We start from the raw sequence: 21,536 nt of genomic DNA on the forward strand, positions 1-21,536 counted from the left end.
TGGTTTCTGATTCCTACATAATAGACTCCTTATTTCAGGCCATGGACGGGTCTGCAGCTGATGCGGAAGCGAAGGCTCCTAGCGATAGTGCGGGTTGCAGGGCGTTTTCGGTGACATAGATTATATATTGCGTGTTTCCTTTTGCTGGTGGTCGATGCCCCTTTCTGGTGGCGTGATATGTAGTCTGCAGGGATTTGATCATCCCCTTTTTGATAAATGATTTCGTAGTCATACTCTTGTAAACGGGTGCCCCATCTCTCGATCCTTGGTGACATCTTTGTGCGAGGATTTCCAAACAGGGAGAGCAAAGATTGTTGGTCAGTCACCAGGCTGAATCTCTTGCCGATGACAAAGTTATGATAGTGTTCACATGCCCAGACCGCCGCAAGGCTTTCCTTTTCGGCCTGGGAGTAGGCTGATTCCATTTGAGATAGTGCCCTGCTTGCATAGGCAACTATGTGTCTGGGATGTGTGTCTTCACCACTGTTCTGGGCAAGGATGGCACCTAGGCCCACTGGGCTGGTGTTGGCAATTATTTGGTGTAGTCTAGCTGTCGAGATTCTGCAAGCGATGCGCTGATGCTGTCGAATTAGGCCTGGCACTCGGCAGACCAGTCGAACCCAGAGTCTTTCTGTAGCAGCCTTCGTAGGGGCTCAGTGAGTGTTGCGTAGTGTGGGATGTAGCTTGCACAGTATCCAGCCAAGCCAAGGAAGGATCTCATACCCGCCACTTGTGTCAGAACCTGGAGGTTGGTGATGGTGTATACTTTTTCTAGGTCTGGAGTCATTCCTTTGTCCTAAAAATATGGTGGTGTTTGCCATCCTCATATCGACGCAGATTCTGATGCAACCTTCACCCTTTGGGACAATAACTAGTGGCGACACCAACAGAGTTGGACCAGGGGCATGTTCGATGATGTCGTTCTGAAGGAGCTGGCCTTTTCTATTGTGATGGTGCAGTCCCCTTCCGTGCTCCCACTGAGAGCACATACAGACTCGCCATTGTTTATGGGCGATGTGGTTGACTGGATCACTTCTCCTTCCTGAAATTGCATGTCAATGAGGCCGAGACAGCTGGCTGTTTGATAACTGAGTAGGCAGCGGCCTTTCGTAGGGCTGCGTATGACGTGGATGGTGGTGTCAATGGCATTTCCATTGTATAACAGTCTTCTTTGGAACTGCCCGATAGAGTGCAGGGCTTGCATTGCCTCCCATTTAAATATTCTTGAGGGGTTCTTTGCAAGTGTTGGTTTTTCTGGCATATTGTGGAACTCCTGCTCTCCCATGATGTTCACGGTCGCACCTGAATCAACCAGAAAGCAGTATAGTGTATTCGCTATTTTGACAGGGATTCTCTCGCTTCTCGGTCATCGTGGATGAGGTTGACATACTCATCTGGTTGATTCGGGTCACATTCGGCAACATATTTATATTGCTATTGACATTGTTGGTCCCTGTATTGTTGGTAGGGGTATGGGGGTTCGTCGTATTCGTCCCTGTCGCTGGCATATTGTTCCTGCGGGCCGTATTCTTGGTTGGGTTCTTGGCATGCCATCTCTTCAATTGCCCTCACGTATCCTCTCTGTCCTTGATACTTTGGAATGTTGTATCTTGGCGGGTAGCCTCGGGCGGCGTTTGTCGGTTGTAGGGTCTACCTTGTGGTTGTAGGTTCGACCAAGGGGTAGGAAATGGTCTCCCCTCTCTGCAATCTTATTGAAAGTGCCCTTCTCTCCCGCAGTTTGAACACCTCTGGGACAGAGCCGGTCAGGTCCCGGAGTGCAGAAAGTTTATGCCGCACCAGTAGCATTGTTTCAGTGTCCTGGGGGGCTCCGGTCGCCTGGTCTTCCAATTGGCATTCCTCTCCCTCTTGTTCTTTGAGCTAGCTGTTGTACCACTGCCATGGTTTCATGGCAGTCGCTTTTGTATCCTGGGTGGTTTTCAATGGATGCGGCCTGGGCATCCACCCTCTCAAAGATTCTTGCCAGCTCACTAACATCATCTATGGTGAGGAGCTTCTTTAGTAGTGGCTTCCGGAATGCGGGTGACGTGCTGCCCTCAATCATCTGTAGTCTCATGGCTTTGTCTGTACAGAAGAGGTGGAACTGACAGGGGGTACTTTTCACAAGAAGGCATGTGATAAATTCATCAACCGATTCTTCCATCTTTTGTTTGCACTGATCAAACACGTACCACTTTCGTGTTGATGGCCGTAATCAGGGCGGCAAAGTCAGTCTTTTCTCCTGGGAGAATGGTTTTCACAATGGTTTTGATTTCAATGCCCACTAGCTGATGAACATGTCGCTTAGTGTGTGGGATTTGTCTTTGCCTGCCGCTTTAACAAAGTTCTACCCATCTAATCCACCGCGGTCCAATGTCGCTCTGTGGCACAACGGTGAATGGGAGCGGTTCCCTCAGCAGGGCAGCTTTGGATGCAGGTGGTGCTGTGGGGGCCTGAGTCCCAGCGCGATCGCGTGAGCTCGGACCACTCATTTTACTGTTGGTGCTGGCGTGGGCTCATAAAATGGCTTAGGCGCTGTGTACACGGTTTGCGGGTTGCACAGTACCTCTGTCCTTAACTGCCGTATGGTGCCGCCGACCTCAGGAGTGCAGCAGACTCCCCTTCTGGATTGGCACTCACAGTTGCATGGTCGCTGGACCCCTTTTTGGGCCAGGCTGCCGCCTGGGAGATGTTGGCTGGCGCGTAGTTGCCTCCAGGTCTCTTTGGACTACTGTAGGAGTCACATATCCAATGGTGATGTGGGTCAGATCCCTGCCATTGGGTTGCTCCTGTGTGGTTGGAGCTGCTGCTTCTGATTTCACTCTCACGTTATTGTGGTGAGAAAAGAGAGGGAAAAAAAAGAAATGTATTTTTTTTTCTTCATAAAGTGGGATCACTTTGCTTGCTTCAGCGGCAGCTAGCGCGTGGGAAATGTCCTTGGTTCTGGGATATGTTGTGGCGGGAGCGCCCTGGAGGCTCCGGTGGGTGGGGTCACCCTGGAATGCTTCTGGTCGGGTGGAATCAGCCAGCCGATGTCATGCAGGATTTCTTCTGGGGGTATGGTTTTCACAAAGGTTTTGATTTCAATGCCCACTAGCTGATGAACATGTTGCTTAGTGTGTGGGATGTGTCTTCTTCTGCTGCTTAAACTTACCCATTTGATCCATCGCGGTCCTTTGTCGGTCTGTGGCACAACGGTGAATGGGAGCGGTTCCCTCAGCAGGGCAGCTTTGGATGCAGGTGGTGCTGTGGGGGCCTGAGCCCCAGGGCGATCGAGCAAGCTCGGACCACTCATTTTACTGTTGGTGCAGGCCTGGGCTCAGAAAATAGCTTAGGTGCTACAACATGGTTTGCGGATTGCACAGCACCTCTGTCCTTGACTGTCGTCTGGTGCACCGACCTCACAGTTGCATGGTCACTGGACCCCTTTTTGGGCATGGCTGCCGCCTGGGAGATGGTGGCTGGCGCGTGGTTGTCTCCAGGCCTCTTTGGACTACTGTTGGAGCCACTTATCCAATGGAGCTGTGGGTTAGATCCCTGCCGTTCGGTTGCTCCTGTGTGGATGGAGCTGCTGCTGCTTCTGATTTCACTCTCACGTTAATGTATCGAGAAAAGAGAGAAAAAAAAGAAGAAATGTATTTTTTTTCTTTCTTCATACAGTGAGATCGCTTTGCTTGCTTCAGCGGCCGCTAGCGCGCTGGAAATGTCCTTGGTTCTGTGTTATGTTGGGGCGGGAGCGGGCGGGAGGCTGCCATGGGCGGGGTCACCCTGGAATGCTTCTGGTCCGGTGGAATCAGCCACGCGATGTCACGCAGGATCGCCGGAGAATTGAGGAGCTTGCAGGCGGGTGGCATCACCTGTTGGAGGAGTGTGCTGTCATACGGGCAGGATCGCCTCAGGAATGCACACGTTGGAGCTGCAGTGGGATCGCTGTGTGAGGAAGCGGGCCCGGATGGAAATGCCTGTCCTGAGGAGGAAGTGGATGCCGGTGTGCAGGAATAGACCTTGTCGCCAGTTTTTAACATATACATATATATGTTTATGAAAAAAGGACACTACACTGGGCAAGAGTAGGACCTTCTCTTTATTTCCTCTCTGTGGAACATATAATCCCTCGATTCCACAACTCCTCCCTTTCCTCCCGCTTCCCGCCTGGTCTCCTCTCTGTGCCTTAAAGGTACAGAGTCGTGAAGTGTAACAACAACCACTGTGAACATCTCCCTAGGACATGTCAAAGCAGTCCATATTATTTTTCAAAATCAAGTTGAAACCAACTGTACATCGAAGCCGAACTGATGAATTATTCTGCTGTTGGTAAGAAAGCCTTCTATGAAAGAGTAAACAACCGGGGCGCTAAATGTGTGAGAGGCTTGAAGGCAGCCTACCACCTTTCTTTTTTTATGCCACTCTCATGATTGTCTGTTACATTTCTATGGAAGGCCTTGAACATGACTAGGAAATAAGGAGAGGTAATTTCACCTCCTGACATGAACGCCACCAAGCTTAAATGGAATGAAACCCCCAGTGTAGAATGTCCCTGTAATGATAAGAATCTATTCTTCTTTACATGTATGAAGACTGAGCATGTGGTCTCAGTCCCTGTACACATTAGTGAAACCGGTCAGGTATTTTGACTGTTTAATGTGATGTCACATATATTCAAAGCAAATTATTTCTCCTCGATTTTTATTTTCAGTGTGATCAACCAAACGAAGGAATCACAGAGTGATGTTTGGATTCAAAAGGAGAATGGAGCAGTCGCCTCTTCTAAATGCATTTTGTAGGGCTGGAAGGATAGCCCAGGGGCAACGCGCATGTCTTGGAAGCATAACAGCAGAGGTTTGAATCCTGATTCCTACATTATAAAAGATAATGTAAATGTTCTTTACCGATAAAAGCTGTTTTTCCATAAGCAAGAACTTAGGTTCTAAATGATTTGCTTAGTCCCAGGGAAGTTTCCATTGGACACAGGGAGGGTGTTCCTGAATTGTGATGGTTTAGTAACTATGATGCTTAAGACCTTATTGGCATGGTTTGTCCCATACTGAGAGTCTGTAGAATTCAGTTGGTTAGTTTATGAGTCAGAGACTAGTCAATATTTATGCCATAGAATATGGGATTTAGAGTTTTACTCATTGTGATCTGTTGATAAAGTGTGAGGGGCTGGCCACTATACACCTCAATCTCTACTAACGATATTAGAAGTGCACGCTGGCCATCTACAGTTGTTGAAGATGCATATATTTCATTCATCTACTACAAATAGGATTAATCTAGGAATGCAGAAGACTACAGGGAGATGGACTATGAGTTATGTTGGGTGCTTAGGATCTGGCCATGAATGGAATTCTGCCTTCATGCTGAAGGAGCTGTTCAAGGTTTGCAGACTTTTTGCAGCCTTTCCTCTGGGCTTTAGGAATCTCAACAAATTGGCAATGAGGAGCGCTCTGGGGAATACAGTAACAGGGCATATTATGATGAGACGTTGCATGTGTTCTTATAATCTGAAAGATGGGCGTGTGGTGCTATTCCCGTTAAGAATATGCCAATGTGTGCCTGCTCTGTCACAACCTTCAGAACTATATCTTAAAAGGTTCCCATCCTCGGTTAGAGTGGACCAAGGTGATTTTAGGTGGGTCTAGTCTCCTATCCAGAGGCCGCTGAGGACTATAAGGAAGGCGAAGTTATTAAGGATGTGACACACAATGGTTTGACAATTGTAGACATGTGGGCCAACCGTGAAGTCCTCGTTAGGAAATCAGCCTCATAGAAAATGTGGGATTTAACTGCGCCTGAAAGAAGAGCTTTTACTAGCAGATGATTTTCCAGTGTGCATTAAAATACACAACAAACATTCCAATTGAGCTCTTCCCAATATTTGGAGGTACCCCATTTTCCCACTAGAGTCCAGGCTACAAACACAGAATCCAGCAGAACCCAGTTTTCAGAAATATTGGTTGTGGTACTAATTAGGGGTAGACATGTACACTCATATCACCTGTAGGATCAAGTTTCCTTAGCACCAGTGATCAAACAATATACTGCCTTCTGTAGGCATCACAGTGGATATGCTATGGTATTCAGAATCTTAACCGTGTTCATTTATCTCCTCAAAACTTTGTCGGCTTCATACATTCACTTCTACAACCACGTCCAACCCACACACATGTGCGTTTGCATATTTAATCCTGATACTCCCACAGGAGCATCCACATGGATACATGTGTGGTCCCCCAAGATGAATGTGAAAATGCATTTGTGAAAAGTGTTCCCTGTTGGGTGGTCTTCTTTTGCTAGCATTACCACAAAACGGAAGCGGCGAGGAGTGTAGGCTTACATTATTTAGCTTACCTTACAAAACTTGGCCCAGGAAATGGGAGCATCGCTGTAAATGGCTTGCTGCCCTAGAATGAGGACAGTACAGTATATGTTATACATTGTTAATCTTTCTTCTCCAGCTCTCTCCGTATTTTGCTCCATAGACATTGACATTTGATGCATAGACATTGCTTCAAAAAAGGCCTTATTTAGGGCTTTAGAAATAATTAACATGCACATTACTACTACTACATTGATAAAAAAATATGCATTTGCTTGTGGTTCAGAGGACTAATAGAGCTTGTAAAATATAGTTCACATAAGCTTCGGGTAGGGCCGGCTGAAGTTTTTCAGGGCTCGTGGGGACCGATTTCAATATATTATTTGGTGGCCCCTTTGCCGACAGTTCGGAAAAACAGTCTGAGGCACCAGTGGGGTGCTTAAAAATTAATGTATGCAAAGGAATGCAGTGAGGATGTTAAAAGATGCAGTTTCTCATGGGGCAGGCAGCCATCGGGGAGCTGAAATGCTTGTAGTTGCTCTGTCAGCAGGGTGCCAATGCAGACAAAACTGGAGAAAAATGCAACAAGGTGATTAAAACGCTGCTGGGTGCCAGCAAGACAGTCTGTAAAGTGCGAGCCGCAAAGCGTACATTTAAAGTCTTGAAATAAGATGAAAGTAGCCGGCAAAAGGACAGCCCGCTAAGGGCACATTTAATGTCATGAATTACATAAATGTTGCTCAGCAGAGGTCAAAGTGGGTGGGAAGTAAAGGGTACAGCATTCCCTTACTTTCTTGGGAAATCAGTTATCGTTCCCTGACTTTATTTGACCAGGAGAAGCATTGCAGAACAGCAGTGATGGACACCTTTATTGATGTATTTAACACCTTCTTCTCAATTGGGCTTTTGAACCTGGTTCATGCAGGTAACACTCCAGTGGCTCACCATGCTGAGCTATCTTGCAGGTGCTAGGTTGCTGTTGTTCCTTTGTATAGAGCGTATGGGACATAACGCTCATTGTCAAGCAGTCAACAAGCCCTGTTCTCTGCACTGATATGTGCCTTCTGCAATTAATCATGAATTGCTGCAGACACAACTGAGCCCCATTATGAATTGGACGGTGCTGTAAAAATGTGGCGGCAATAGCGTTACCGCTGCATTATCACACAGCCCAACTACGAGTTTGGCGGAAAATCGGAGTATTCACCTCCAACCAAGAGCTGGAGGTAAATACGCCAACTTTCCTGCAAGTTTTGGTGGAATTACCGCAGTGGACTTTCCGGCACAATAATTGCGCCAAAAATCCAATGGACTCTGAATAAATGGAGACATACTCCACCACCAACTTCTTGTAATCCGGTGGTAAATCCGCCAGACCAAATGGCAGTAACGGTAAATCTGTTAGGCAGTATTCCGGCAGGTTTACTGCTGGAATACCACCCAACTCGTAATGACCCCCACTGTACAGGTAATGTCTAGGGGTGTGTGGTTATAGCCATAGGAGTGTCCCTTAAGTGGTGGGAAAGGTGGTTGATTAGAAGGGGAGGCTGCTTAAAGCTGCATGCTGTGGGGGACAAAGACCAGCTCATGATTGTTATTTAAATGCTGCATTTTCTTTCATTGTGTTCTCGTCTGTCTTAAACAAACACAGCATTGCAGGTGCAGTGGAGAAACGTGAGGTATGGTGTTAGCATTGGGGGGGTGAGTATGGGGTTGCTGGGCAGTGCAGGGAAGGCTGGTGTGGGAGTAGACAGGGGCGGGGCAAGAGAGTGTTGCTGTATAGTGAGACTTAGACCATGGGGGCAGCTGCTTGGGACCCGCTGCTTGGGACCCGCTGCCCCCTGAGGCTCGGGGGACCCCTTTCAGCTGAAACAGTTTAAAGGCCCTTACGCCATTCCCTGAGTAACAACATCCGAATGGAGCCTGAAGAGACACACGACACTGCGATGGAACCATGGCAGAAAAGGCCCAAATAATCTAGAGGGAACTGAAACCACTAAAATTGAAGCAAGTTCCCATTGAAATGAAAGTCTTCATGATAAAGTGATGATGGATCTCTTCATATCATGTAAATTAGTTTACTTGGCACTTCAAAGGGTGCAGCCACTACAAAAAGACCTGCACGCCAGAAGAAGTGACTCGCCATGACGTTCCTCTTTGGGCAGCATAACATTAGTTAATCCGGAGTGTTTCTGAAGACTGAGCTGTGTTTTGCTCTCATGAACTGGACACTGGTGGTGCCAGGTCATGTCTTGGTTTGCCCGTTGCGCTCGATTGCGCGCTTTTGCGACCTGAGGCCCTATAAGGCCAGTGACCTATTCGGGACTGCCCGGCTTAAAGTGGGTCGGGTCTAGCCTGGGCAGAGACCCAGCAAGCTCAGAAATATGGGTCTGAGGCAGGGCGCTGCTGCGGCCCCCTGATGTCCCCTGGCAGGCCCTGCTGGTGGAGGACAAAGCTTTTTTTCCAACGCCTGAAGCTCTCACTCATGTGCGAGAGCTTCAGGCTTCAGAAATAATGGTGGCTCTGGCACCTATGAGGCATCCCTTTTAGTCAAGAAATGTTCTGTGGGCGGTGCCACCATTATAGAAGAAAAGGTGAGGCCGCTGGAAGCCCAGGGCATTTTTTTTCTAAAGTCTGAAGCTCCTGCTCGTTCACCGGAGCTTCATGCTTCAAGAAAAAAGCGTCGGCTTCCAGCGGCCTCACCTTTTCTTCTATAATGGTGCTACTGCCCCATCGTGTAACACGATGGACAGCGTCACCATTAAGGCTGAAAACATGTGGCTGCTGTCCCCCGCCAGGCACCCTTTTAGGTAATAGATGCAGAGATCCTATGGGAGATCTCCACAAAGGGCTGCCTGGCGGGGGTGCCTGTAGGCCATTAAGCAGGGGATCATCAAGGGGCGGGGTGACCCCCCAACATTAGGCCACGCCCTCTGATGAGCCCCAGCTCGTTTTGCCATGCCACTTAAGGCACTAGGGAGCTCCCTTGCCATCTCCGTGAAGGATGGACCCGAGGCCGGGCAAACCGTGCTGCATCTTCCTGTCCATGTAAGGCCTCGAATAGCGCGTGATTTTCATATACAAAGCACTCCGTGATCATAGGAGGGTAATGCATCCCTGCAAAAGTGGCGGCCTGGTCAGAAGGTGGCATCTGAAGCTGCAGAGCTCTGGAAATATTTAATAGAATCATAGTCAACAATTTTACTTCACTTCACTAAGTTGAAATGGAACCGATGACCACCGCTTTGGTATACTGCAGCAAGATTTGAAGCCAACGTTGGCACCAACGCTGTGACTCTCATAATCACGAGCTTCGATCACCAGGATGTGGGATCTGCTCCAAGACATGGCTGCCCTTAATCTACAGTTCACGGTTTACGGGGGAGATGACTGATGAGGTGGGGGGTTTGAAGAAGGGGTGGCTCCTGAACTACAATCAAATCCAAAAGAGGACTCTCTAGTATAGTGGCTTCAAAGGAAGGCCCAGTAGATTGATTTCATTATTTCCTCTGCAGCGTGTGCTAATGTGAAGGGCTTGCTCCTATTGACCATATGCGCTGGTACAAATTACAAAAAACCTTTTTCAACAAATCCAAAATACTGAAAAAATACAGAATTTAAAAAAAAACATATATGGGGCGGGGTAAGGGAGTAAAACGGGTGGGTATGGGGGTTGGGGTGGCGTGATAGACAAAGGGACATGGGGGAGATGAGGGGAACCCCCCAAATATATATATTTTTTAATTCAGTATTTTTCATTTTTTTGGAAATAAAAACAAAGAACCCTTGTGTACAACACTCAAGCATATATTTAGCATGTTGAATAGTTTTCACACTAGTCTTTACAAAAACAATGACTATATTCTTCAAATAGTATTAACATGCAAGTTAAATACTACATCTAGTAATCGAATTTTGTAAGGGAATGGGTTACAATGGTAACCCGTGATTGCACCACAACCTTTACCACTCATAGATTGCACTACTAGATTAGTGTGTGTCTTATAAAACTCTCCCTGAGCTGCCATCTTTCTTTTTAGAAGTCAATACATGTAGAAACCCAATCATGCTGCTTAAGAGCACACGTGGACGAAACCAGGTTTACTGAATGAGATGAGAGGAAAGAATGCATTTGGAAGAACACAAATAAAAGATGTGTTGCAACAGACCGCAGGGGTGGGGGTCAGTTGTTTGGAAGTGTGCATGTGGTTGTTCACACCTCATTAAAAAGAAAGCAGAAAAAAAGAAACACATGCAACACAATATCAGGGCCAACAAGGCGTTTTGTTTGTGTCCAACCCACTGTCAAAATGTAGGATCCCACTGTATAGATTGTACTCTCCTAGAGGCCTAATTACAGTGAGGGAACAGTGGCGTAACACAATTCTGGCCGGTAATATTACACAGAGTAGTGTTACCATAAGAAAACATGTACACGCTGGCTGTCCAGTATATGCTCTTGTTGACGTTGCCCTTAATGCCAGAAAAAAACCTCCTGCCACAGAAGAAAACATGTTAGTGCTGGTGCACAAATGTTATTCCAACTCCGGCACCATCACGTAAGAATACTCTTCATGTTCTCTTTGCCCTTAACGCCAGATAAACAAATAATGCTACAGTAAGGAACCATTTCCTTGCTTGGCTGCACACATGCCTCCACCCACCATGTAAGAACACTCATAATGTTGACCTTGCCCATAACACCAGTAAAACAGTAAAACATGTAATGCCAGAGTAAGAAAACAGTGACTCCCCAAATACACAGGTGCCTCCCCCCACCATGTAAGAACACTAATAATGTTGACCTTGGCCATAACACCAGTAAAACATGCAATGCCAGAGTAAGAAAACAGTGACTCCCCAAATACACAAGTGCCTCCACCCACCATGTAGGAATACTCATAATGTTGACCTTGCCCATAACACCAGTAAAACAGTAAAACATGTAATGCCAGAGTAAGAAAACAGTGACTCCCCAAATACCTTGGCCATAACACCAGTAAATCATGCAATGCCAGAGTAAGAAAACAGTGACTCCCCAAATACACAGGTGCCTCCCCCACCATGTAAGAACACTAATAATGTTGACCTTGCCCATAACACCAGTAAAACAGTAAAACATGCAATGCCAGAGTAAGAAAACAGTGACTCCCCAAATACCTTGGCCATAACACCAGTAAAACATGCAATGCCAGAGTAAGAAAACAGTGACTCCCCAAATACACAGGTGCCTCCCCCCACCATGTAAGAACACTAATAATGTTGACCTTGCCCATAACACCAGTAAAACAGTAAAACATGTAATGCCAGAGTAAGAAAACAGTGACTCCCCAAATACCTTGGCCATAACACCAGTAAAACATGCAATGCCAGAGTAAGAAAACAGTGACTCCCCAAATACACAGGTGCCTCCCCCCCACCATGTAAGAACACTAATAATGTTGACCTTGGCCATAACACCAGTAAAACATGCAATGCCAGAGTAAGAAAACAGTGACTCCCCAAATACACAGGTGCCTCCCCCCACCATGTAAGAACACTAATAATGTTGACCTTGGCCATAACACCAGTAAAACATGCAATGCCAGAGTAAGAAAACAGTGACTCCCCAAATACACAAGTGCCTCCACCCACCATGTAGGAACACTCATAATGTTGACCTTGGCCATAACACCAGTAAAACATGCAATGCCAGAGTAAGAAAACAGTGACTCCCCAAATACCTTGGCCATAACACCAGTAAAACATGTAATGCCAGAGTAAGAAAACAGTGACTCCCCAAATACCTTGGCCATAACACCAGTAAAACATGCAATGCCAGAGTAAGAAAACAGTGACTCCCCAAATACACAGGTGCCTCCACCCACCATGTAAGAACACTAATAATGTTGACCTTGGCCATAACACCAGTAAAACATGCAATGCCAGAGTAAGAAAACAGTGACTCCCCAAATACACAAGTGCCTCCACCCACCATGTAGGAACACTCATAATGTTGACCTTGGCCATAACACCAGTAAAACATGCAATGCCAGAGTAAGAAAACAATGACTCCCCAACTACACAAGTGCCTCCACCCTCCCATGTAAGAACACACATCATATTGGCCATGCCTCTTATGTGAGTATAGAATGCCATGCCACAGAATTAAAGTGTCCAATCTGCTTGCCCCATTGTGCTGTAAACCCTTCCCCATGCACTAACTTGACTTTGCCCAAATATACCAGAAAAGTATTTAAGAACACATTCATGCTCCAATGTCCCTTGCCAGGGCCCCAGCTTGTAAGCACACATTCATACCCATTCACTAAGTAGTGGCTGGTGAATGTTTTACTTGGAGGGGCATAAACATTTCCCACGAATATGCCAGAGTGACTGAGCGTAGCGTGGGAGCCCAAACAACCAAAGCTTATTTAAGAGGAGCGTGCCCAAGAAACATTTTAGAATAATGGTTTGAAATTGTGTATTATACAGCACTCTTTCTGTGAAAAATTGGGTAAAAAGCCAGACAGTTTTGTAGGGTAACTCCAATCCAAAAATCCAATGGATGAAATTCACCAACAGTGCAATGGAGCATTTCCCAACACATGTTTATGATGCCCTTGCTCACAATATATGCCAGTATAAAACATTTTCATCCTTGTTGTGCCCATGCATGTCCATGATTGCTGCATCAATATATGCTGGTATTCCCATATACGAACATACTCATGTTTGCCTAGGTCATCATGCCAGTAATGATAGTATAAGAAAACGTGTCCAGGCTGGTTCTGCAAAGTAAGAGCATATTCCTGAGATTTGGAGGGTGAGGAGCGAGCGAAGATGAGGGGTTAGGGTGGAGGTAGACTAGGAGGGAGGAGGTTAGTGGAAACAGGCGATTAGACCAGGAGGGGGGAGAAGAAGTGAAGTGAGGGGAGCAAGATCAAGAGGGAGATGGAGAGTGGAGACAGGAGAAGTGCAAGAAGCAATAAGACCAGGAGGGTGGAGAGGCGGAGTGAGAGGTAGACTAGAGATGCGGTGTGAAAGGAAAGAGTGAGGATAAGGACTGAAAGATTATCAGAAGAGAAACGTACTGCAACACAATTAGGCTACACCGGTTTAGGTCATCTAGGAATCCCCCAACAGATATAGAGTGATGAGGCAATGGCCTTTAGGCTACCCAGGATTAGGCACCACTTACACAGTAGGGGTACCCTGGATATAGTGAATAAATATTGTATTGAGCCATTTGGGAACAGGAAGCCTTGGTTTGGGAGGGCAGAGCCCACTTCAAGGTTGAGGGCAAGCATACAGCGGCCTCCCCTAGACTCCTTGCCCCAATTGCCTGTTATTTTAGAATAAAAAATGAAAACCTATTGATATTGTTACCCAACTTATTTACAAGGTTCTCACAGTAGACAAACAGCCCATTTAGCAATAGTTCACCAATTAAATATTAGGAAATAGTCACTTAAGGAAAAAGTGACTGCAGCATTGCAGTCCCAACATGCAGTGCTGTAAGCAGTGAATCTCATTTCAAATCCCTATGGTGTGAGAAACAATGAGGACAGGATTGATATCTAGAGCCATAAACGTACTGCATCGGAAAGAGAAAAGGAGCACGATAGAGCTGTACAAAGATAAATGAAATTAATTTATCAATTCGCATACTGTGAAATAATTCCTGTTTTGGAGACTGATAGTGGTATGATAGCAACTCTCTGTCTAGTTAGAACTCTAGAATGGTGCATTCCCTGTAGGGGAAAAAAAGGCTGGATTCATGTTACACAGTTATTAGTTTCTAGTCTCACATATCAAAGTAACAATGGTAAGAGGATAATGGCCTCATTATGAGTTTGGCTGTATGTTGTGATAAATCTGCTGAAATATTGCCAAACGGATAATTCCTGTGGGTTTACCAAGGCATTACAAGTGGTGGTAGGTGGTGTACGTCACACATTTTTGGACACCATTGGAGACTGTGGTGGCCAAGTTCGGGCACCTTCCCAAGGGCCCCGTTTCAGTATTAGCTACAGTTTACAGCAAATAATGAGATCAGACAGAGACTGGTGGTAGACCAAGCTTCCACTATTAGATAGCAGATATACAGCATAAAGAGTGATCAGCTTATCAGCAGGGAACACAGCATGACAAGTGTTGTAAGAATATATATATATATATATATATATATATATATATATATATATATATATATATATATATATATATATATATATATATATAGCATTTGTATTGCCAGTATAATGTAGAGCATTATTGGTAATATGCAAAGTACAGGATTTATAACACAACCAGGCCTAATTTGAAACTGCAGATATTCAGAGCACACATAGAAAAACTTAGTGTGCTGCTAGGTTCAAATAATGAAGTGTACCATGTATTTTGGATGCTTCATGTATGGAGACTACATTAGAATACATAACCGACAAACATTATTAACATAACTACCAAAAGCTAACTTTTAACACGAGAATGTAGTCTTCTATGCAAAATGAGATGAAATTCATGTTTTGGTGGCACTGCTGAGATTCATTTTTAAATGCACACTGGTGTTTTCTTCAGCTTGTGGTGAACAGAAAATATGCAGGCTGCAGGAAGCAAAGTGAAACAGTAACTCTGGGCCTGAAGCTTTCATTGTTCTGAAAACGAAGACTGGCACACAGCACATTTTTTTTAACCTGATTGGGAGAAAATGTAGGCAGAAAAGCCACGTCAATAAAGGGACAGGGAAAAGTTTTATTAACCCGCTTCACCAATGCATAGAGCTCCACTGATGAAAAGAGGCTTAACCCTTCCATGGTCAGATTTGCAAATTGACTATGTAGGGCCTGTAAAAAGGTTGAGTAGGGGGAACCGTTATATTTTGACCGTGGTTTGTTTGATGTTGAAATAGGTAGAGTGTATCCCTGCACCAGATTGTAGTGCACAAACCGCAGCTACATTACTGGTAAATCATATATTTTCAAGATTTGGATTACCACAAAGAATAGAGTCAGACAGAGGAAGTCATTTCACAAGCACCTTAATGAGTAAGGAGTGGCAGATATGGGGTGAAAAGGAAACTGCATATTGTGTACCGGCCCGCCTCTTCTCAAAATATTGAACGTTGCAACAGATATTAAAGAAGTTTGTAGCGGAGGCAGGTTCCAGTTGGGATTTACGATTACCTCTGGTATTGATGGCAATAAGATCGACTCCTGCTAAAGTGACAGGTATCAGTCCTCATGAGGTGTTAACAGGAAGGAAGATGGTACTGCCACAACATTTATTATACAGGACACATGAGCAGACACTTGTGAGTGCATCTACAGTTCACAAATATGTGGAAGAACTGAGGAAGCATTTACAACATGCATTTGCATTTGTGTAGCGAAATTTGGAAAGAGCTGCTGACAATGCACAGTCATATTATGATAAAAAAAACATCTGTGAAAGAATATAATGTAGGGGATCAGGTATATAAGTTTAATTTTGGAAAAGGTAAACATAAAAATTCTAAATTTCTTGCGGCCTGGCAAGGGCCATTTCAAATAGTGGATAAGGTGTCCGAAGTAGTTTACAAGATATTAAAGACAGATGGTGAAATGGTAACAGAACAATGTGTTCATGTTAACCAAATTAAACCCTGTCACCCCAAACATGAAATCAGGAGACTTGAGCAAGTAGAGACAGCTTAAATGCCCTGAGTACATGGAGAGAAAGATGCAGTGACTATTTTCTTAGTGTCCCACGCCATAAAAAAAATAGATATCATGTTTATTGTGGAGATAAATAAAGATGGAAATACCACATTTGAGAAAGGTGCAGTGATAAAAATGGATATAAGGTGCTGAATCAGGTTGACTTACTATGGCACAATGCTGAAATATTTTACATAACTTTTTTTGATGTATAATGATGTCAAATGTATATTGTTGTTTTATCTTTAACATGTGCTTGGTTGCAGGTATTAAAATCATATTTTGAGCCACACTTTTGCTTTTAACAGAATGCTAGAAAGGGTAAAATTGGTAATGTGCTATGTACTTAATCTGTCTCTTTTCTATTTAATTTAGAAAGCTAACTAACTTTGGATGGGGTCGGAGGTCACAGGACCGGAGGACGCGAGAGATGATGGAGTCCTGGAGTCCTGGAGTCCACGGGATGAAGCCCAAGTGAAGCCTCCGAACCAAATGATGGAGGTGAAGACAAAGCGACTGGAATGCCTAAAGAGATGATTTCTATGAAAAAGCACCCAAGAGCCAAAGGATGAAAGAGTTTCACCGAATGAACCAGATGATGAAAAGTTGATGATCAGGACATCTCAGAGGTGCACTCATAAAGATGGTGAATGTCATTAATGGAACAGTAGTGAATTGAACTTAATCCTGCAGTGTTGTGGGTGGAGCATAATATCATCCAATGTGACTGGAAGTAAGGGCGATGGAGTCGCACAATTTTTATTATTTTATTTAATTGTTTTAATTAGTTATGTTAGTTATTTGTTTTATTTATTTGTTTTATTTTATTATTTTGTTGTTATAACTAAAATGTTGATTTCACAACTATATAAAAACATTTGAATATACATGGACACTTCGGTTGGAAAGAAACATACACATGTGTATGAGGACTCAAGGACCCATTTGGGATATGTTACTTTTATTATGATTAAGCAATAGTTAGTTATCAAATGTTTAAATGTTCATTTTATGAAGTCGCTATTATTTCAATTGTAATTCATATGATGGAAAAAGAGAGTTGTACATTTAAAAGGTTTCTTACAATTATGGGTTTGTTAGCCAGAATTGTTGTAAAAAGGAGGGTATATGTAAGGATATACACACCATTTTTATTGTCAGCATACAGCAGGTATTGCCAGCAGATAATAGCATTTTGCCAATATGTAATATAGCATTTTTTTTGCCAGTATAATGTATAGCATTATTGGTAGTATGCAAAGTACAGGATTTATAACACAGCCAGGCCCAATTTGAAACTGCAGATATTCAGAGCACACATGGAAAAACCTAGTGTGCTGCCAGGTTCAAATAATGAAGTACACTATGTATTTTGGATGCTTCATGTATGGAGACTACATTAGAATACATAACCGACTATCATTATTAACATAACTACTAAATGCTAACTTTTAACATGAGAAGGTAGTCTTCTATGCAAAATTAGATGAAATCTATGTTTTGGTGGCACTGCTGAGATTCATTTTTAAATGCACACTGGCGTTTTGTTCAGCTTGTGGAGAACAGAAAATATGCAAGCTGCTGGAATTAAAGTGAAACAGTAACTCTGGCCCTGAAGCTTTCATTGTTCTGAAAACGAAGGCTGGCACAGAGCACATTCTTTTTAACCTGATTGGGAGAAAATGTAGGCAGACAAGCCACGTCAATAAAGGGACGGGTAAAAGTTTTATTGGAAAATAGAAATGAGGAGAGCAGTTAGTTCATGCTGGGCTGAGGAGACAGACAGACGGAGTGTCCAGGGGGTAGAGTGCTGACTTTGGGATCTAATCAGTTGGCGCTCCCCCACACAAGTTTACAGAAGAGTTTCGCGCTGACACCGGGTCTGCATCTGCGAACACAGCGAGGTTGTGTGGGGACTTCAAAGAATTACCGACCTTGGTAAGTTAAGTGCTAAGTGAGGACCAGATAAAATGCTGTATGTGTGACTAAGGTTTATTGCAGTGTAGGGAAGTTAGTTTGTTTGTTTTATTACTTGTATTGCACACCAGACCCAAGGGTAACCGGGCGCATTGCACATGACAACTTACAGCTTAGTTACAGAAACACAGGGGCAAACATGGAGACACAAATATATACAAAAGGCAAAAATAATGGTACAAGTATTTACAGTCCTACTCAGATAGGCGGTAAATGCTGAGGGGTAGGTGTGTGCAAAAATACAAACAGTGGAGGGACATACGGAATAGGTCCCGGCAGATAGTAGTCTATTATTTGTCCGCGTCTTTGATCCACCTTGTGAGGTTATGTCGGAAAGTGGGGTATGTTTGATCTGTCCGCAAGGTGGAAGGTATGGAGTTCCATAGTTGGGCTGCTTTGACCTGGAAGCTACAGCCACCAACTCTGGACAATTTAAATCTAGGTGTTAAAATGTTGTTGGAGTTAGAGGATCTGGTGAGTCTTGTTGGATTTATTCTCGTGAATATCGTAGAAAGGTAACGTGATGCGCCATTGTTTAGACATTTGTAGACAAGTGAAGCTACTTTTAGCTGAATTTTCTCATAAGTTGAAAGCCAGTTATTGGCTTTTCTGAATTCAGTGATGTGGGCTCTTCTGGGAATACCTAATGCTGCTCTAAGCGCGTTGTTCTGCAAGATTTGAACTTTTTTGATAACTTCCTTATTGGCCCCAATGTAGAGCGAGTGGCAATAGTCCAGCTTCGATAAAACGAGATGCTCTAGCAAGTGTGATGCAGCTATTGTTGGATAGGAAGGGTTTGCCTGCTCTTATCAGTTTAAAGGTGGAAGTGGTGGCAGAAGCCATCGTGTTGACCTGCTTGTTGAAAGAGAGGTTAGAGTCCAAGTAGAAACGCAGAGTTTTTACTACGTGAGCGGTGGCGATTTGATTGTTATCGTTGTTAAAAGAGGAATAGTTAGGACCCAGTTTTTTGAGGGTAGAGGGTGTGCCAAGGATAATGATTTCAGTTTTGTTGTCATTCAGGCATGGTCTGTGAGGGGCCATCCATGCCTGGATGATGAGATACACCCTGTTCACCAAGGCCAAATCCTTATCGTAATCACCAGTAAGTGGTAGGAGAATCTGAGTATCATCTGCATAATTAGTGTAGGTGATACCAAGAAGGTCCAGATCTACAAAAAGGGGCTATGTGAAGATGTTGTAGAGTGTAGGAGAAACACAAGATCCCTGGGGAATGCCGCATGTGATGGGGATAGAGTCTGCTGCCGCTGTGCTGGAGAAGACTCTCATGGTCCTATTATTGAGTAAAGATTGGATCCATGCTGTGGCTTCTTCAGAGAAGTGCGCAGCCATGTCCAGATGCCTACAAAGGACCTTGTGGTCAACAAGGTTGAATGCTGCTGATAAGTTCAGGAGGAGGAGTAAGGCTGGTTTCCTTCAATCCCTCAGCTCGTCGATCTGTGCCTTTAGGTCTAAGAGGGCTGTTTCAGTCCCGTGCTGAGGACGGAAGCCAGACTGCTGTACTCCTAGCAGGTGGTTAGTTTCTAGGTGTTTCTGTATTTGTGAATACGCCACTTTATCTATAATTTTTAGGAGGAATGGCACGGTAGTGATTGGGCGGTAATTCGTGGGTGTGGCTGGGTCTAGGGTCTGTTTTTTAAGCAGTGGGAGTACCCAGGATTCTTTTAGGTTACTTGGTATAGACCCTGTTGCGAATGAGGCGTTGATGAGTTTTGAGATAAAGGGAGCCAGGTCTCTGGCTACGTCCTTTATCAGTTGGGCTGGACATTGGTCTCCCTGGCAATTTGATGGTTTGAGTGACAGTATAATTTTTTCAGTCTCAATAATGGATACTTTGGAGAACTTGAAGCCAGGAGTGTCAATGTTATTTTTAGGAGGGAATCATTGCATGTTTATTTTTCTCTATTTTCAGAATGTAGGAACATTAATCCATGTTACAAAATACCTGCTTGTTTTATTTGTTCTTTTATATTTCAGATGATGCTGTAAATAACATGGTACGATTTTGTGACTTGTAAATGAGATGCAATGCAAAAAGCATATATACAACCAAATGGGATTTTTATGTCATTCATGCATCTGTGAATTATTTACATAAGTGAAGTACAAAGGGGAGGTTTATGTCAGTGCTGTAGTGCACTTACTAACTTACCACTGTAATTGAAATAGCAAATAAGAGAAAGCCAGTACTAAATATCTACAAGTAAAGGATGTGTATGCTATGTCATGAGTGAGCCCTTCCTTGCATTCTGATGAGAAGGTGTCTAATCTGATACATAGATTACTGGATGTACATAAACCAGTAATTTCTAATGGCACATAGATTACTGGATGTACATAAGCCAGTAATGCTAGCCACAAACTATATGTGGCGCATTGAATAAACTCATTGGGTTCATTGAAATGCATAAGTCTGGGGATCTCTACAGACAACTAGAAGGTATTCTAATAGAAAGGAAAGGTTTGTTTTATGATGGGGTTATAGTATAAAAAAGAAACCATGCTCACCACTCTACCACAGGAATAATATACCACAGGAATAATATACCACAGGAATACAATACTGCAAAACAAGATTCCCCTAAAATTACCACCAATACAAACTAACAAGGTATGGTCACTAAAATAGTGTGATACCAAACCCACTCTAAATGTAACACTAATGTACTGCCAAATTACCGCCAATATTTTTATGGTAAGAAAATACTGCCAAATCCTGAATTTACCCCAATAAAACAAAATCTCCTAAAGTGTCCTGGCAGTGGGCACAAAGAGCTGTCCTGGGACCACCCCTAGAATGCAGGTTATATAGAATATCATAAGCAATCACTAATATATTATAGCACTTTCACAATGAGGAGTGCTACTTGGCATGATATTGCAGACATTTAGCGAGAACTCTCATCAGCTCACTTGTGACCATGTGACACAGCCTTGCAGGGACATTGTGTTGTATTATGGGTAAGCGGCATTCACACAACCCCTAATCTTATCTCCCATATACAGTGCTAATGCTACACTTGTAGAGAATAAGCGGAAGAGAAGGTCTGATGTGTCATCTGCTGCAAGAGGGGTTTGGGCATGTCTGGGGTGCTGCATGAAGAGGGAGGCCGAAGGAAGATCTGAGGCCTAAGTGTAACAGAAAGGTCTTAATGTAGTATACAATAGCATAGCATAGTATAACATACCTATCCTGCATAACATAGCATAGCATAACAATCCTAGCATAACATAGCATAACAATCCTGCCACATCAATCACCCAGGGCGTAGACCAAAGGGAGCAGGACTGGGGTATAGCATCAATCAAAGATGCTCAGGTACACGGGTGACACAGGGATAGGGTGGATAGGCACAGGCATTGTCACAGAGAGGATGTTGCTTTAGAGACATAGATTGTCGGCCTCTAAGGTCCTAATTCAAAAATTCATACTACTCAGTGTCAGACACTATGCAACTTTCCTATCCTACTGACAGCTTAGTGGTTATAGGTAGAGGTGGAAGAACTTCGGTTGAAAGACATAGGTGGCTGGTGTGATACCCATA

General features: G+C 44.0%; 1 protein-coding gene and 1 long non-coding RNA gene across 2 annotated transcripts in view; one reads left to right on the plus strand and one right to left on the minus strand.

Annotated features, from left to right (window-relative positions):
• STAT4 (signal transducer and activator of transcription 4) overlaps positions 1–21,536 on the minus strand; it is a 632,296-nt gene that overhangs the window by 157,090 nt on the left and 453,670 nt on the right. Inside the window, exon 18 of the mRNA XM_069615680.1 lies at positions 6,349–6,401. Within this exon, the coding sequence (XP_069471781.1) occupies positions 6,349–6,401 (53 nt within the window). The remainder of the gene's footprint in view (positions 1–6,348; positions 6,402–21,536) is intronic.
• Positions 4,704–20,061, plus strand: LOC138488585 (uncharacterized). The gene is made up of 2 exons (XR_011274687.1): positions 4,704–4,836; positions 16,372–20,061. It is a non-coding gene; the product is annotated as an uncharacterized lncRNA (long non-coding RNA).

The sequence above is a fragment of the Ambystoma mexicanum genome, chromosome 9 (genome assembly GCF_040938575.1).
Source record: "Ambystoma mexicanum isolate Mex_15411 chromosome 9, UKY_AmexF1_1, whole genome shotgun sequence".
In the NCBI taxonomy this organism is placed as follows: Eukaryota; Metazoa; Chordata; class Amphibia; order Caudata; family Ambystomatidae; genus Ambystoma; species Ambystoma mexicanum.